General features: G+C 45.3%; 1 protein-coding gene across 2 annotated transcripts in view; it reads left to right on the top strand.

Moving 5' to 3' along the window:
• The window catches only part of LOC106560992 (protein Wnt-7b), a 35,436-nt gene that overhangs the window by 7,196 nt on the left and 8,523 nt on the right, over positions 1 to 19,717 (top strand). For both annotated transcript variants that reach the window (XM_014124504.2, XM_014124503.2), the window contains exon 2: positions 982 to 1,208. In XM_014124504.2, coding sequence (XP_013979979.1) covers positions 982 to 1,208 — 227 coding nt within the window. The remainder of the gene's footprint in view (positions 1 to 981; positions 1,209 to 19,717) is intronic.

The raw sequence follows: 19,717 nt of genomic DNA, 5'->3' as shown, positions 1-19,717 counted from the left end.
TTCGCCTTTATGCTCTTTTACTGCTCCTTGTCTACTGACATGTTTGAAAGGCATGTATCTGCAGGGTTTGGATGGCTATAAACACACTGATGGAGAAATAACCCCATTTGTTAAGCCGTCTGTTTTCTGGTACGTGACTGTTCCAAACCCATCCAACATGTGTCCGGAACCGGGATTATATTAACTCCCAAAGCGACGATCAGTAGTAGAAGCTCCTAGGTGTCTTGTCATGGGTTAAATGACTGCTTCATCTTTACGCTTGGAGGAGCAACACTTCATAGGGCGCGCAGGAGGGCTGGTGTCGGAAACCTTGCGTGCTAGCCAGGCATACCGTGGCGTTGCTCTACAAATGTGGATAAATGAAAGACGTCTCGCACAGGAAATCTATTTGTAGGCAGTGTGTTATGCCGCATGTGCGCTTTAAACTCATACATATCAAATGCAATAAGGATAACATAGTTGTGTGACTTCTTGGTTGAGAAGTGAACCATGCCTAAATTTGAGAAGCCCAGTTACAAATGGAAGGCACGGCTTGCCCACGCCTGGAAACAATTCTAACCACGTTACCTAACAATTAACGCAAAACCCCAACTCATTTCTCTACGGTCACGAGCCAAACCAATGCGGGGAGAGGCATGGTCAGCAAGCAAATAAACCCAATGTCATTTTCTGCTTTGGATCTGTTTTACCATGCTGTGTAGTGTTGTTATTCAGCTTCGCATCAGATAATGGTTTCAGATGCTCTCTTTCATTCACCTCTGATCCATGAAATTGTAATATTTTTTAGCAAGACAGCACTGAGTGCCTACGGAATGCTCATCATGGCTTTGGTTGAATTTAATCCTGGTCTGGAGAGGCCTAAAGTCTATGTAATGTGACTCAGTCTATCGGTCCTCCAGTACCGCTAACTGACTATGTTTGTGTGTGTGTGTGTGTGTGTGTGTGTGTGTGTGTGTGTGTGGTTTACCTCTCCATCCATAGGGCCCTGTCTTCCGTGGTGGCGTTGGGTGCCAACATCATCTGCAACAAGATCCCTGGGCTGGCGCCTCGCCAACGGGCCATCTGCCAGAGCCGCCCGGACGCCATCATCGTGGTGGGGGAGGGCGCCCAGCTGGGCATCAATGAGTGTCAGTACCAGTTTCGCTACGGCCGGTGGAATTGCTCCGCCCTGGGGGAGAGGACTGTCTTCGGACAGGAGCTGCGAGTAGGTTAGTCTGGGCACCTTGGGAGAGTCCGTTGTCTTCTGTACCGTGGACTGACGCTGTAATGTCCACAACTCTGAAAGACATGTTTGCAGACATAGACCTACTGTAAATGTGTGGCGCAATACGTTTTCTACATTTTGTGGGGAGGCATACGGCTGACGTTAGAAGAGCTACTTCAGATCTTATTTGCAGGGAGGACTGGATTGCAATGGAAGTCATTGGTCATTGCTTTCGGGCAAAGTATTGAAGCTGTGATGTAAAACAGGTTACATTTTGTATTGAGGATGTCACCATCTCCTCCAAATGGTAGCCTGAGAGTAGAAATCAATTCACTACCAAGCCCCGACCACCCAAGCCTCTTCACAAGCCAAACCCAAGAACATCACAGAGTCAAACTTCAACCAACTGCACACAACATCTTTGACTCTCTATTGTATAACAATACCCGTTGGCAAACTCAAACTCAAGATGACTTCATATGTTACCGTTACAACAGATTCCAGTCCGATGTGTCCTCATTTCAGTTCACACCGTTACATTTCTGCAGCGTGGCTTGATTTCTTTTGACTTAATGATTTGCGTTGAACTTCTGGTTAAAAGCATGCCATACATTGCTGGCTGCAGCAAAGTTATGGAAAGGTTACCAGAAGCACCAAAGTCTAATGGGGAAAAAGTATGGTTGAAAAATGATATAGCAAATGAGGAGACAACTAATGGTATTATTGTAGAGAACGTTGTTGAACAGAAATAGATGGACACATCTGTTGTTAATCTTAGGAAATTGGTTGTGTCCATTGCTTGGTTCGTGTGTGTGTGTGTGTGTGTGTGTGTGTGTGTGTGTGTGTGTGTGTGTGTGTGTGTGTGTGTGTGTGTGTGTGTGTGTGTGCATGTACAGACAGTCAGAACGAGCTACAAGCAGACAGACATTTACATTTACGGTGCTTTTGTTTGAAACGGAATTCCGCAGACCTCTTTTGTATGGCTTTTTTCACAGGGACTTTTATACATTTGTTTCATTTAGAAATGTTTGTCGCTGTTAAAGTGCGGTTCGACTATGCATTTAATCCAATAGTTCTGTTAACAATCACTGCTATTTAGGAGCGGCTGACTTAGCTCCAACCCCTCTAAAAGCGTTTCTCTTTGTTGTAAATCTGGCGCTTTTGTAATGGATCTCGTCTCATTTTCTTCTGCGTTCAGCATCTCTTTTGCGCTCCTTTTTTTCATATTTTCTTTTTTGCCAAGTTTCAGGGAGACTTGAACTGAACAGTACCACATGTCACGCCTTGCTTTATCACTGAGAAATCGATCCGGTTACTGATACTGCATGTGAACTACGCTGCTTATGTTTTTAGAACATTTGTATGAATTATTCGAACTACTTGACTCATGAACCAGACACATCTCTGGTCAAAGCCTTTAGTTAGCCGTGCGATTGAACTTTAGGCGGATGTTTTCCTCCATCCTACACCCCGGAGAGAGAGAGAGAGAGAGAGAGAGAGAGAGAACCTCTTCTTCAGAGGAGGCAGAGATGAGACAGATTTGTTTTTTCTCTCTCGTACCGTGCTACCATACTTTCCTCCATGATACTCACTGACAGCGAAACCAGGGATGTTTCACTACGCTCTCTCAGAGCTAGAGCCAGACAGTGGGTACTGGTACTGTAGAGATTGACTCATACTGGTTAGTGATTGGCTGCTGCCATGGCCAATTACCCGTGAGATCAACAGCTCCAGTACTGTAGGAAGAAAGGTCAGTGGATGGATGTGACCATTTATTGAGTATTTAGCTCAGGGTTTTATTGTCAATACTCCATGGGTTTTTCTATGTAGATTGTTTTTGATACTAATTTGATTTGTGCAATTAGTGAATGACGAGAGTAGCCGTGTTCTTTAATTATGTTGTATGTATGACAGTAGTGTTGTTCAGGGTGGCATATGAAGTAATGGAATAGACCTCCTCAATAGACAAATGTTACAGTCCGTCTCCTCCCGAATCTGCAAATTCCCACATAATCATAATCAACTGCAAGGGGAAAAGAAATGCATATTCCACTCCCACTGAAGTTTTTCACTTAAATCCCCCAAAATGATGAACACTAAACCTTTCCTATTCTCAATGATCCAGTCTTAGTTTTGGATCGGGGGAGATGCCGTTGTTTTCTGAAGAGTTAAAGATCAGGGAACCGCAAGCCTAATGCTTTCTCTCTGCGCTGCTTGCACTTAGATGGAGTCGGTCAGTTTGGCCGGGTTCCTTGGTATTACATTCGGTTTCCAAGAAAGGACATTAATAGCTGGGTTATTGAGTAGGACAGAACCCCAAATATCTTGATTCAAGGAAAGAATCTGTTTAAAAAAAGGCCATTCATTTGATATTTATTTCTGTGTTATTATACTGTAAATATAGATATATACTGTATATATATCCTTTATCTGCTGATGCTAACACAGCCTTCCTTGACACTGGCAGCTCCGTTAGTTCAATGGGACTCTAAAGGATGGATGGAAACATGGATGGAACCATACTCATTACGGTCACGTCCTTCAACAGTCCCTCTGTTGTGCAAAAGAATCGTTGGCTCTCTTGTTATGTTCTAACTGACACATTGGAGAACAAGGCCATAAACACTGAATGCTGGGTATTAAAATATGTTTGTGTTTCCTCCTCTGGACACAGAAGCTATAGCAATCTCACTCACTCACGTTGTAATGTGCCTTAGCAGAATGATATTGGCACTGCTCTGTACCTTGAGCCCATAAAATATGGAGTAAATTATCCCGTGCTAACAGAAGTGGGTGTTATTGAATGGTATATTACCCTCTATTAACAGTAAATAATACAACTGAAGTCAGATCCATCATCAAGGCAAGGAGGGGCTATGGATAGTCAAAGCAGATAGTTGCAGTAGGGCTGGTTGGAGACGTGGAAAAGGCCAGGATACATGGCAAGAGAGTGATACTCAGCTGTAAGGTTTTAATACAGTGCTGAATAAAAGTGATGTATGGTGGGGTTGATTACAACCATAATTATAACCCTAGTTTTTCATAACCTGTGGGAAGTCAACACCTTATCAGTTTTAACACTGCTGTCTACGTTGGCCTGTTGCTCACTGGTCAGTTAGGATGAAAAATGCCGTCTTCAATTGGAAATGTTATCTCATGTGATATATGGTAGATTGTGGAGAGCATCTACACTAGAGATCTCCTGAGCCCCCGAGCCTGAGCACCTTCAGCTTTCACAGCTTTCACAGCCTGAACAGAAGAGCAGAGCACTTGACGTTAGCGATTATAGTATGAAAACGGACACCTTTCAACGGCTACACTCAGCATCAAAGGCAGACGTAGGCCCCGTCGTATAACTGCCCTGCTCTGGTTACTTTCTGTTTAACTTTCCAACCAGTTTGTCACCATAGTGATTCATGCTTTTCATCTCAAAGAGGTTCTTGTTGTGCTCAGCGGTGAAATATTGCAAAAGTTCAATCACTCTGGCCCCTGGCTCATTGCACAAGAATGGAGAATGGATGCAGGACAGGGGCAGGTGAACCTCTCAGTGCACGACATAGGAATGCTGCTTTTATTTCATACCAACACTAAAAAGCCTGGGCTGGGCTGGGGAATCCACTTGTTAGAATCTATTAGAGACTGGATAACTCAATCTACATCCTACATTTAATGACAAAGCAATGCAGTAGAAGTCCCTTCGTTTCTTTGGACCAGGTTGCTTTTTAACACAAAAACATCTATTCAATCATCAGAGAGGAGAATCTGTCAGACTAGCAGGCCGTTCTGCTCTACGGGCTACACTGCATTGCCTCCTGCTCTCGCTGCACCTTTTCTTAGAAGCAGCAGCCTGAAGGCAGCCGACAGACAGACAGGCAGGCAGTGAGTTGAGTTATAGCGCTGAGCCTGACTCCATGAGTACAACTCTGGAGAGAGGCACTTCGAGGCACGACCAGCTAGGAGGCAAACGGACGGCATGAAAAATGCCTAGCAGCTCCAACCGACTGGTTAGCAAGTGAACGAGAGGTCTGGGGGATTTTAAAAGAGGGAAAAACTTAACTGGGGTGGAATGTGGGAGCTGGTGGGGGTGGTATCAGGGAGGGGATGGGGGTGGTTCCGTCTCTATTTCCCCTCGCCCGGGCGCATACAATACAGTATCGTCTCCCCAATGAAGCGCTCTCTCACTCCCACACATCCCCCGGGTGGGGTGGGGTGAGGGTTGTAGAGGGGGAGTGCTACTGCTGCCCAGCGGCCCGGGCGGCTGTGGTAGGCCCGAGCCAAACAGACGTCTATACAGATAAAAGATGTGGAAGTCAGCAGGTTCATTGGAAGCCACTTGAGAGGAAAGGGTTAGGACAGGCACATACTTGATCAGGAGCTGAAGATGCAAACTACTTCTCCTTTAAACAGACCAGCTCCCCCGGATCAGACAGGTAGGGGGAGGGGTCACGGTCAACAGATCACCTCGCTCCATAAGTCAGACTGATTAGAGTGTTTTTTTTAAATCTCTGTTTAGAAGTGGGCTGAACAGAGGAAATGTGAATAATGTTCACGTTTTGGCTTAAACAGGTGACTCACAAGCAAAAATGGTGTATATTTTTGCCACTGGTCAGATGCAGAAGATGCTTCTCAGTTTTCTACGCGTTTATTTAAAGGAATACTGTGCCTGTGCACGGAACATGTGTTTTCTGCAGTATTTTTGGCAAATGTTATGCTAATATCAGCCCGCAGCGTAAATGGGTAAAATCAGTGATGAGTTGGTTGGGTTTGTCTCTCGTTCCACAACGGAGGTTGTTTTCATGCAAATCATGATTTTCTACAAGTGGTTCATGCATCTGTACATTGACCTCTCGTGGAAGGAGTGCTATCAGCTGTCATCAGTTTAAAGGATTCCACTGTTATACTGTGATGTACTATACGAGATTGAGCCGTCATAGGCTAGCTAAGCTCACAGAGGCTGAAGTAAACTATGTCTTTATTGGCAATTCAGTCCAAATGAATTCATTGTCATGTAATGTCTCCCAATTATGTCACCTTATTTCCCGCGGTCCTTTTAATGAGATAAGATGCTATCATTGAAGTAGCAATACATTTCAGGTGTAGATTTGTTATTCTTGTTCATTTGCGGTTTTACTGCCAACAAAGAAAGTATAGCTTTGTCTCATGTACTGTAATATAGCTGAAGGTCACAATTGCAGGGCAACTAAATACTCCATGCCAATTGTAAATGAATTGGTAAGATTTCCTTCCTTTTCTCAGAATCACTTCGTAATTTGTGGTGAAACTGTATCGTAAAAGAATGCAAACACAGACAGTATCTGCATAGAATCTGATCCTAATTATGTGTGACTATCCTCCCAAACCTAACAATGTATTTAAAAGCACTGCTATGATCAAAACATACACATATGGTTTAATTTATGCATGTGTTGCATGATTTCATCCAATTTGACTAAATTAAAGGAAAGGCATTTTGGAATATTCATAATGACCAGCTGAAGTTTTCTACAACCACTATTTTTTTCATTTAAATGGAAAAGTCAAATACAAATCTGAAAAGAAACATATTCCCTTCAAATATAAACATTTGGGAACACCCCCCCCCAAGGCATTCTAAATGTAAAAGAGCATAGAGAGTCGGTCAGAAAAGAAAATGTCAGCCTTTGCAAAGTAAACACTATAAATTAGTCATTGAATCCCAGGAAGGAGTGAATGTACATTATCATATGATAGTGGTCATCTATTTTTTACGTTTATTGGCTTGTCTTCTCTCCCCATATTTTACATCCAACGTGACTGGTGGGGAGGGAAATGTAGTAATTAAATTCTTGCTAGAATAATGATTTGATGCCCCATCTGATTGCAAAAGTCTCTGCCGACACACAGCTCGTAACCTAACACATTCCATTCTACAGCCAAGTGTTTAACCAACCCATCCTTGTTTAATGTAGAGAGGAAAAACACATTTTTTAAGACTGTAAGAGCAACGTAAGTGGATGCTTTGACACCGATGAACTCTCCCAAAATATCATTCATCACTTCAGTGGTATACAACTACAGAGGCCATTCCTTTTAACTTCACTATTTATAATAATATATGCCATTTTGCAGACACTTTTATCCAAAGCAACTTACAGTAATGTGTGCATGCATTTGACTATTTGTGGCCCCGGCAATCGAACCCACAACCCTGGCAGTGAAAGCACTATGCTGCACTAACTGAGCAATACTGGACCACTCTCCTCTTCCTGTTGGCTATATTACTCTCAAGCAAATGATTGGAAACAAAGCTGATATGCTATCATACTTTCTACAGCGTTATCACGGAAAGATGAGAACGCTGTAGAACTTGATTTAATGTGCAACATAACGCCCGTACAGCGCTCAGTAAACGGAGTCAACCATAGCCAAGTAACTCATTTCATGTGGATAACCCTATGCAGATGATGCGTGCATTGTGCTATGCAAGACTGGTGGTGAATAAAATACCTATGTTTGGAGCCATCATCATGTGGGTAGGCCTAATCCGCTGGCCTTCTCCTCCTCCCTGTCAAGCCACTGAGGCCAGGGGAAACAGAATGGGACGAGGAACTTCTGATGGAAACATGTAGAATGTGTATCACCATCTGTAGGCTTTATCAGGGTCGTTGGAGTTGATCATTGGAGTTGATCACATTAGAGTTGATCATTGGAGTTGATCATTGGATTTGATATTTAGAGTCGATCCTTGGAGTTGATCAGTAAGAGTTGATCATTGGAGTTGATCATTGGATTTGATAATTAGAGTCGACCATTGGAGTTGATCATTAAGAGTTGATCAGTGGAGTTGATCATTCATTTGATCATTAGAGTTGATCATTAGAGTTGATCAGGTACTGTGCTGTTATGTGGTGAGTCTGGCTGTGTTCCACTATAGTGTGGGCTGTATCTGTAGCCTTTATCAGGTACAGTAGTCTGGCTGTGGGTTGACCTACAGAGAGTGGGTTGTTAGTCCCCAAGGCATGGCAAAGGTTGATATGTGTATCACCATCTGTAGGCTTTATCAGGGTCATCAGGATCTCTTCCGCCTTAGACACTGGGCAGTGTTTTCCATAATGAGTTTGTTGCCTAGGCAGGCCTCACCTCCTACGTCGGGGAACCAGTTGTGTCTGGTCCCCACGGCTGCTCTCTCTCTCCACCTACCCCTCTCCCCCTCTCTCTCAGACAGCATTGGGGTCCCCTCTCCCCTACAGTATGCTGTCTGCTGACAGGAGCTGGGCGTCCTGACCTGCCTTACCCCTCGGCCCCCCGGGGGCCTGATGCCATGGGCCGGGGTGGGTGGATAACCCGCGTGGTGTTATCGTCCGCTGGGATCTGTGTCCGTCTGTGTCCGCCTGGCCGCCAGACGCGGGGGAACAGGATGTGAGAGGATCAACTGTAATCTCAAAGCGAGCTTTGTTCCACACAATCCCAGCACTAACTGTATCCACTACACGCAGGTCGGCAGAGAACATTTACATGTGCCAACAATCACAGCACTATTGAACATTAAAGAGAGTTGATTGAGAGACAGATACAGAGAGGTTCTGGAGGTGGACAATATTCAAGAGGCTTTAACCCCTTATCGAGGTGACAATATGAAAATGGGAGACTTTGCATGTTGTTAATGTCGGGACGGTCAGATATCCTCTGAGACTCAAGTGAGTGGTTGAGTTACAGTTTAACCAGTACATTGGATATCTAGGCAGCGTACTACTTGACAGTTGACACACAAACAAGACGTCAATCATTCAAATTGACTAGAACCTCTAACAATGACATCAAATGAACTACTTTCTGAGTTGCTCAATTAGATGAGGTCTTGAACTGTCCCGACTCATTACAGGATTTTCCGTTCAAGTTCGTTTGATGGATTTTGGCAAGTTTTTTGGCAGAGTCATCATTGTGTCAAAATCTTTATCTTCACCTCGGGGAAGATAGATGGGAGAAGTGCGGGCACACGAACAGTGTTCCAACTGTAGGTCTTAGAGGCAGATTGGTTGGCTTCCCAGTATTTAAAACCGTTACGCCCCAAATGCCCTCATATTGTTTTTCAGTTCTAACTAACACTTAACTCGTTCTCTCTTCGTCATCGTCCTATGGACCAGAACTTAAGACTTAATCCGCCTGCCTGAGTGTGTGACTCCCACAGCATTACAGTATATATACGCGCTTTGCAATGTGAGTGTATTCAGTATGTACTTCTGGTAAAACAATATTATTTTATTGTACAGGAACATGGCTGCACTAATTCCTCTTGCTGCAAACCTCACGGACCACAACTTTGTCTATAATTTGCTCAGAGCATATGTTCATAGCAACGGTACATAAAGCGGAACGAAAAACAGTAGTACAGAGTGCATTAGTCAGCTCGGGGAGAGAGAGATAGAGAGAGAGAGAGCCAAAGTGAGAGAGAGAAGGAAAGAAAGAGAGAAATTGGTTGGTATACAAAGCAAGGGTTTTCCTCTACTGGGGCCCTGGAGAGAGGGGTAAATAACAGCACTAGGGCACTGCAAACTCACTGGGTGCAGACTTCACTGTGTGTGTTGTTGTTTTGGGATGTACAGTGTGGAGTACATACATGTATGGCATAAACTTCTTGGGTCATCATTAGAAACACTGATTTAGTATTAGTATTTAGTCGCCTTGCCTTTTTTCGGGATAATGCTCAACCCTTTTCCTAGTGGCACTCTGACTCTCTGAAACCGCAATGCCTTTTCATGCCTGTGTGGTTGCAGTTGAATTGCAAACACAAGCAAACACAAACCACACTGCCTAACTGCAGCACCTTGTGGCTACCAGCAGGTGCCACCTTTTTTCTTTGTTCCAAGTCAATGATTACATGTGTGCTGTACATTATGGGCTCTCAGTCTGTGCTTGAACAGATCACTTCAAACTAGAACTATAGAACTGTCCTCCTCAACTGTAATGCTTCCATGCTGTAAGCAAGACACTCTTCCTCTCTCCTCCTCCTCCTCCACCTCCTCCTCCTCTCTGAGCGCATTCAGAGAGGGGCCTTCCTCTCCGGCAGCCAAGACTTCCCCACCCTCTCTTTTACAGGCGCTGGGCTTGTGTGTGGAGGCCACTGGTCTGCACTGCTGAGCTCAGTGTGCGTGTACGTGTGTGTGTATGTGTGCGTGCGTGTGTGCATGGGTATATTGATGTATCTGTATCTGTCTGTGTGTATGTGTGTGCGTGAGTGTGTGTGTGCTCTGCCTCTGCTTTGCTTGGGTTCCCACCCTGATTCCGTCCGGGGCCCACTCCCCCTCTCCCCAGTTCCTCCTCCTCTTTCTTTATCCCTATGCCCCGCCCCCAGAGCAGTGATTAAGTGATTGGTGTGCTCTGTGACTCACTGGGACAGCTCTCTGTCTGACCCACTGAGGTATAAAGAACTGGAGACCGCGTCCAACATGTCCAACATGTTGTTGTCAACGTAATCTACTCACGTTCACATATGCCGATTCATGGACCGTCTATGTCCAGGTTGCATCTGGTTTACGCAGCCCAACTTCACATGTGCATACAGGGGCTGCGGTCCAAACGTGATTTAGACAGCCCTCGGACCTCAACCCTCAGCCCTTGAATGACGTTTGCCATCGTCACAACCGAGTGTACCTTAAATGTCCCTTGCCCAAGCGAGGGAGAGTGATGATCGGCGGAAATCTTGTTGAGCCTAAAAACAACCAATCTGAAGCTATTGATGTACCGAGCAAGCTAAAATAGCTAGCTAGCACTCCTGTCAGGTAGCTGGCTAGCTAGATTTATGGTCTTTCATTCCAGTAAATTTCAGAATTCCAAAAATATGTTTATGAAGTCACTTTGAGCATCATATTCCCATTTGCCATATATATTTTTGTCTCACGTGCCGAAAATGCAGCGTGTTGATTAAATTTGACACTTTGCGGCCGCTGGAGTTTGACATGTGACTACAGTTTGCTTTGAATTGTTGGTCTTATCAACCCCAGAAGTGATTAAAGTTGTTCACTCTCGCCCTCGAGCTAATTTGAGGGCCGAGGAAGAAACTTTTGTGAATTGGACCGCCACATAAGATGTCAATCAAACTGCATCCAGTTTCGACCGGGATTCCCCTGAGGGAAAGTGGCTAGCGCGAGGGCTGAGGGGGTAAAAATAATACGATTAGACCGCAACCAGGGAGGGGCGCGACGACGTCATCACGTCATCCAATTCTATGGCAGACATCAGATGAATATAAAATGTTGATGATGGGATAAAAAAAATCAGCCTCATCGACAATTATTTGAATAATTCAATGGATGTTTTGTGCACAAAGGTAATGACTAAAGTGTCTTATTAGGAATTTTCCAGTCTGACTTCTCTATGTGGCCACCTATGGAAATTCTTTCTGAACCCGGGACTCAGTTAAATTGCAGTACAAGACTGAAGGAGCAGTCGAAACCATGCTTCTAGACCGGAACCCTGGCCCCTTGGTCTGATCCTCTGTCCCCATCATGTACACAGCTCTAAACAAACACAGGCTCTAAAGAGGAAGCACATTGCCAGTCCATAGCACAGCGATGGTTAGTTGTAGTGTTTCCAGGCAGCACAGTGTCCAGGCCAGGAGCTCACCAGAGGGCCAGGGGCTGGCAGTAACCTCAGGACTTGTGAACCAACCGTGGTTTCTACGGCGACTGTCCCCAATGTGTCCTTTCTGTGTCCCTTTGTGTCCTATTTTCCTCCCTTGTCAACAACATCAACAAAGGCCTGGCGTGGCGGGGATGCTGAGGCCAGAGGTCAAATCAAATCAAATGTTATTAGTCACATGCGCCGAATACACAGGTGTAGACCTTACAGTGAAATACTTACTTACGGGCCCTTAACCAACAATGCAGTTTTTAAAAATACTGATAAGAATAAGAAATACAAGTAACAAGTAATTAAAGAGCAGCAGTAAAATACCATTTACATTTTAGTCATTTAGCAGATGCTCTTATCCAGAGCGACTTACAGTAGTGAATGCAAACATTTTAAATCATTTCATGCATTTTTTTTTTGTACTGGCCCCCCATGGGAATCGAACCCACAACCCTGGCGTTGCACACACCATGCTGGCGTTGCAAACACCACGCGCTACCAACTGAGCCACAGGGAGCCTACCTAACAAAAGCGAGACAATATACAGGGGGTACTTGTACAGAGTCAATGTGCGGGGGCACCGGTCAGTTGAGGTAATATGTAGATGTAGGTAGAGTTATTAAAGTGACTATGCATAGATGATAACAACAGAGAGTAGCAGCGGTGTAAAAGGGTGAGGGGGGGCAATGCAATTTAGGTGTTCAGGAGTCTTATGGCTTGGGGGTAGAAGCTGTTTAGAAGCCTCCTGGACCTTGACTTGGTGCTCCGGTACCGCTTGCCGTGCAGTAGCAGAGAGAACAGTCTATGACCAGGGTGGCTGGAGTCTTGGACAATTTTCAGGGCCTTCCTCTGACACCGCCTGGTATAGAGGTCCTGGATGGCAGGAAGCTTGACCCGAGTGATGTATTGGGCCGTTTACACTACCATCTGTAGTGCCTTGCGGTCGGAGGCCGAGCAGTTGCCATACCAGGCAGTGATGCAACCAGTCAGGATGCTCTCGATGGCGCAGCTGTAGAACTTTTTGAGGATCTGAGGACCCATGGCAAATCTTTTCAGTCTCCTGAGTAGGTTTTGTCGTGCCCTCTTCACGACTGTCAAGGAACTTGAAGCTCTCAACCTGCTCCACTGCAGCCCCGTCGATGAGAATGGAGGCGTACTCAGTCCTCTTTTTCCTGTAGTCCACAATCATCTCCTTTGTCACCAGGAGAACTTTGCTAGTGTAGCCTAGCACTGTCTGTACTGTCTGTACTCTCTCAGGCTGTGTAACTCCATTGCAGTGTCATGTGAAATTTGTTTTGTGGTGCACTCGCCTCCGTTTTAAACACAGATTGATGTAAAAGCGTCCGGCTACCACATCCAGAAATGTTTGGGTCCATTTGGTACGGCAAGACATGACAAACACGCAGAGGCCAGGCAGTGGTCAGCTTATGGGAAGGCCACACTCTCACACCCACTCCATACAAGGTGTAGCGAGCCATCCTGTATGGCCCCGGATGTTGACAGGTACCTGCTCTCAGGGAAGAGCTTGTGCCTTCCTTCCCTTCCTTAGTTTCCATCTTGGACACTGTCACAGACACTTGCCACTGAACTCCATTAAACATCTGGTTTAATATTCCCCTATTCTTCTCCCCAGACGGTTCCAAGTTCATTGAGGTTTTTCTGGTCAGTCCAATTTTCCACTGGCAGCAGAGAAGGCTATCCCAGGGTGGTTCTTCCTGGAATCCTGTCAGGACTCTGGGGCCTGCTGCCTCTTTAGCCTTTTTCTCTTTCATAAACCACATTCCTGTTCATCAAGCAGGGTCTCCGTGTACACAACTCCCATTCATACTGTACATCTATTTGAGCATCACGCCCAGCACACCCACACAGTGTTTAACATCTGGCTTATCAATACAAAATAAATCACCTCACGGATCAATGATGAAACGTCATCACCAACACTACTCCAACAAACCTTACACTCACTGATACTCAGAGACTCAAACACAGAAATGGAGCATCTCAAGCTTGCAGCATCAAACATCAAACATCTCCTCCATGGAAGCAGTATCAACACATGTTATTCTGCTAGCTAGTCCAAGCATCAAGCAACTCCCTAGGGTCTTGGGTCTGCAAACATTCCTTGCACAGTTGTAAACAGTCTGATTCAAGAATACCAGTTGTGTGAATTAAAATGTGAATAAAGACACGCAAGCATGGTGTTGACATCATTGTGTGATGGATAATGCTGATTCCCACAAACGGAACTCCCGAATAGGATCACTGCAGCAGAATAAAGTGGGTGCTGCTTTCCTACCATTTTCTCTCGTTACTAGACTAAGCCCTCTTAGCGTTGGCTGGCAGTTCCGTGCAGGGCCATAACTACATATGAGGACACCGAGGTCTGGACCTCAGTAAAAAAAAATATATATAGAAAAAAACAATATTTTGTACACATCTAAATATTGCTCCCAGCGTCGATCAAAGCTCAGAACACTTATGCTCATGATCTACTGACTTCTCATTGCGCATGCCTCTTTGCGAATGAGTGAGACACGAAACAAACTACCCCAACTACCCCAAATGTCTCCGGGCTCAAGTTGGCAACTAGAGACACTGCTGACAGTGTGTCTGCGAGATGCTGGACAAAAGGCCATTTTAAAACCGACCCACGACTCCTGTCATGTGTACAGACAATCCCCCAAACAAACACAAACTGACTCCCGGAGAATGAGTGCACAACTGGTAAATAGTCGCTTATATGTCAGTCAGTCAGGTGGCTAGCTGCCGTAGAGACTTCTATTGTAGTAACATTTAAGGGCTCTGGCTAGTATTACTTAGCCAGCTAGAAGGAAGAACTAAGAAGCTAACATTAACCAGACCCTACCTCAGCAGGAGCAACAACAAAAAATGGCTACTAAGTTCTCATAATAACTTCGCTTTACAGAGAGTAGATTACTGAGACAGGCAGTGATGTGGCTGGCGCTCATTGGTGAGGCTGAGGCAGACTGCAATGCATGCAGGCGGAAGCAGAGGAAACAGAGAGAGAGAGAGGTTAGTATAGTGGTTCCTAAACTGGGGGTCAGTCCCCATTTTGGTTCCCCTGAGAAAATCTGTTCTAATCTTATCAAACAGGTTAGTAACTTAAAAATATACACTGCTCCAAAAAATAAAGGGAACACTTAAACAACACAATGTAACTCCAAGTCAATCACACTTCTGTGAAATCAAACTGTCCACTTAGGAAGCAACACTGACAATACATTTCACATGCTGTTGTGCAAATGGGATAGACAACAGGTGGAAATTATAGGCAATTAGCAAGACACCCCCAATAAAGGAGTGGTTCTGCAGGTGGTGACCACAGACCACTTCTCAGTTCCTATGCTTCCTGGCTGATGTTTTGGTCACTTTTGAATGCTGGCGGTGCTTTCACTCTAGTGGTAGCATGAGACGGAGTCTACAACCCACACAAGTGGCTCAGGTAGTGCAGCTCATCCAGGATGGCACATCAATGCGAGCTGTGGCAAGAAGGTTTTCTGTGTCTGTCAGCGTAGTGTCCAGAGCATGGAGGCGCTACCAGGAGACAGGCCAGAACATCAGGAGACGTGGAGGAGGCCGTAGGAGGGCAACAACCCAGCAGCAGGACCGCTACCTCCGCCTTTGTGCAAGGAGGAGCAGGAGGAGCACTGCCAGAGCCCGGCGAAATGACCTCCAGCAGGCCACAAATGTGCATGTGTCTGCTCAAACGGTCAGAAACAGACTCCATGAGGGTGGTATGAGGGCCCGACGTCCACAGGTGGGGGTTGTGCTTACAGCCCAACACCATGCAGGACGTTTGGCATTTGCCAGAGAACACCAAGATTGGCAAATTCGCCACTGGCGCCCTGTGCTCTTCACAGATTAAAGCAGGTTCACACTGAGCACATGTGACAGACGTGACAGAGTCTGGAGACGCCGTGGAGACCGTTCTGCTGCCTGCAACATCCTCCAGCATGACCGGTTTGGCGGTGGGTCAGTCATGGTGTGGGGTGGCATTTCTTTGGGGGGCCGCACAGCCCTCCATGTGCTCGCCAGAGGTAGCCTGACTGCCATTAGGTACCGAGATGAGATCCTCAGACCCCTTGTGAGACCATATGCTGGTGCGGTTGGCCCTGGGTTCCTCCTAATGCAAGACAATGCTAGACCTCATGTGGCTGGAGTGTGTCAGCAGTTCCTGCAAGAGGAAGGCATTGATGCTATGGACTGGCCCGCCCGTTCCCCAGACCTGAATCCAATTGAGCACATCTGGGACATCATGTCTCGCTCCATCCACCAACGCCACGTTGCACCACAGACTGTCCAGGAGTTGGCGGATGCTTTAGTCCAGGTCTGGGAGGAGATCCCTCAGGAGACCATCCGCCACCTTATCAGGAGCATGCCCAGGCGTTGTAGGGAGGTCATACGTTGTAGGGAGGCCACACACACTACTGAGCCTCATTTTGACTTGTTTTAAGGACATTACATCAAAGTTGCATCAGCCTGTAGTGTGGTTTTCCACTTTAGTTTTGAGTGTGACTCCAAATCCAGACCTCCATGGGTTGATAAATTGGATTTCCATTGATTATTTTTGTGTGATTTTGTTGTCAGCACATTGAACTATGTAAAGAAAAAAGTATTTAATAAGATTATTTCATTCATTCAGATCTAGGATGTGTTATTTTAGTGTTCCCTTTATTTTTTTGAGCAGTATATATATATATCTTTCAGTATGAACATCTCAACATGGCCTAGGCCTACATTAAAATGCAATCAAAATGCAAACGATACAGTTCAAAGTTGTCATTACCTTTTCGTTTATATCGGCGGTTGTTCGTCTTATCCCGATCACCCACTGCAGTTTATAGTTTATCCATTACCCACTTTTTTTTGTTACCACTACATCACTGATATTAATACAGAATACAGAAGTAATATTGTATTAATTCATGTTAAAGTGATAAAACGCTCATCTGTGTGCTCCGTTGATGTCTGTTTGTGCGGAGCTTGATTAGTGTTGCCTAGGAAGACACACGCGAACGCCATGCAGTTTGAGAAAAGAGATATCTATGTAAAGATTTGATGATTTTATGCAATTCATCATTACAACCGACTGAACAGTTACTGATGCTACGTGCCAGTGTGAATCATTTCTCATATTTCCCCTCTTTCAGGGGTACAACATTACAATTGTATAGGTGATAGGTAATGTGTTTGTAGATCGACTGAGGTGAATGAACCTACAGCAGCCAAGGTGATAATGGCTGGGGTAAATTTTGCTTGTTTTTCCTGTTTTCCAAATAGCATTTTAAAGTTGTTTTATTGTATAGAAATGCAGTAAATGAGCTTCAACATGAAAAAAAGAATCCTGGGACCTCACTAAAACTAAAACCCTGGTTCCAGAGCCAATAGGGGTGTCAACCAATACCAGCCCACCCAATCATCATCATTTTCCCCATGAGCAGTTTTAGTGCAGGCAGAATGGGCCCAGAAACAGGCCTGCATCTATGGCACAGGGAACCACCCTTCCTACCCTGGAAACTCCAGTATCCATTCTGTTTTTACCATTACACTGCCCCACCGTGTGTGTGTTCGGTGTGTGTGTGTATTTTGAGTATGTATGTCTTTGTGTGTGTCTGTGTACATGTGACGTGTGTGCGATTCTGTGTGTGTTTCAGTGTGTGCGACTGTGTGCGTGAGGTGGGGATAGCTCAGCAACAAGATCTCATGGTTTTACCAGTTTTAATTCAGATTCTGATGTTTAACCATGTTTCACCAAACGTCAAATTTCGAAGTGTTTTTTACACCCCAGATTGCTCCTCCTACTCCACATCATTCCAAATAGTTAGGTTAAGGGTTAAAGTTTTTTGGATAGGGTTAAAACATTACGTTTATGCATTCATTCCGAATGGTTAAGTTAAGGGTTAACGTTTTTGGATAGGGTTAAAACATTAAGTTTAGGCATTCATTCCAAATGGTTAAGGGTTAACGTTTGCAATATGGTTAATACCCCAAAATGCAAAACGAGTGTCCACCACTCTGATTGAACACACATATTCACAAATTGGGGGTGGGAACATTGTGGTGATTTTCAGGTGGACATGTAACAACACCCTGAGTGCATCGGACACAAACCAAAACATCAATACATATGTAACAGCACAACAAAATAAACAATCAAGTTTGTGGAATCAATTTCCCCACGAGTTCATCTGACTCTGGGGAAATAGATAAAAGTCCTCATTGCCAAAATCCGAAGTATCCCTTTAAACCCAAACCTACTTGATGGTAATAGTGCTCACTGTTGCCCCTAGTGGCCGGTTTTGAAAGCAATTCCCGACGTCCTCAGGACATGCACAGACATCCAATTTCGAAGTCAATCTGAGCTGTAAGTAACCACAAGCTGGCAGGTCACATCTCTGTTGGTAACCAGGAAGGCTGGTGGTTGTGAGTCATTCCTCATACAGTACATACGGCAGGCACTGGGCAGGCAGTGGGCAGGCAGTGGGCAGGCAGGCCAGGGCATTAGCAATAGCAGCAGTCATGGCCGGGGCTAGCTCCAGCACGGACTAGCAGCCTCCACTGGCTGTGACCACAGTGTTTGGGGCTGTAAAATAAGAAAAATTAAGCAGTGATTTTACGTCTAGTAAGTTTCTAAGGCAAATAACGTATCACTTTTCACGTTTGAGGTATGTCGTGTTTTTTCTGTAATTTGGCTAAATATATTGCAATATGGAGTGGCCACACGTTGCTGAACGACAAAATACTTTCCCCTTCCCTCATGCTGGTAGCCTGGTACAGTAGGCCATATGGACCAGACAGCAGAAAGTACACCGGTTCGATCATAAAATCTCCTTGATATCTGAAATACTTGATTAATATTATTCACGTGAGACGGAACAAACGTTAGAGTAAGAAGAAAACACAAGCATGAGTTCTACAGCGTGCTTGCTGTGACGTTACAGGCAAAGTGTGTTACGTAAAAGAAACAGGAACAGCCATGTAAAAAAAAGAAAAGATCCTCCACTCCCCCTCATAAAGGCTTAGAGGCCCACTAAAACCCACTGGTTAGTCACCAGTAGCGTTTGTTCTCCCTCCGCCTTCTCCTCTTTGAAGCGCAGAGCCTCTCTACTCTCACTCACATTAAGGACGGCTCAGGGGACACCTGGGTCACTCACAGTGACAGCACAGCGCCCACGGACCCTTTTAGAGCACAGCAGTCTTTTAAAGGCTGAGCACTGCCTACTGACCATGGGACAGCACTAGGGGGTGCGTCCTTGAAAAGGGATGGTGGAACAAAACATCTGCGTTGACGGCCCTGAACAATAAATCTCACTGGAGGAAGTACTACATATGTCACACGGCATCACTTTTGCCTGTTGATTGTCCTCTGACCTTATGCGTACATGGCCTTAGCCTTTACCAGCAATACTGAAGTCCTAACCACTGCAAACCATACTGTAGACAGAGAGAACACCGGAGAGGGAAACCTTTGCTGCCAGGCTACTACAGACAGAGAGAGAGAGAGAGAGAGATAGATAGCCAAGAAAAGGAAAGTAAGTGCACTAAGCAGCCAGGCAGACCTGCAGACCACAGCTGTAGTAATGTGGGCAGCAGTACAAGGTGCTCGAGGAGAGGAATTCAGCACTTTGGACAGCACCTAGCTACAGTACTCTCCTCTCTCCACTCTGCCTGGAATCACAGCACCGCATACTTGGAGGCTGTGCCTAAGGACTTTGTGGTCTGCGCTGTGACCACGTTACTAAGGTGCAGGAGGGGAAGGAGGGAGGGACGCAGGGGAGGTCTTGCCTGGAGGGTTATGCCGGATTTCCGTGTCTAGATCAAGTGGGAATAGGATAAAAACGGGAGGAACGAGGTCACAGTACACGCCAGCTTCTATAGTGTTCA

The sequence above is a fragment of the Salmo salar genome, chromosome ssa10, assembly GCF_905237065.1.
Source record: "Salmo salar chromosome ssa10, Ssal_v3.1, whole genome shotgun sequence".
Taxonomy (NCBI): Eukaryota; Metazoa; Chordata; class Actinopteri; order Salmoniformes; family Salmonidae; genus Salmo; species Salmo salar.
The sequence above is the reverse complement of the archived record's forward strand: the minus strand, read 5'-3'. Positions and strand labels throughout refer to the sequence as shown.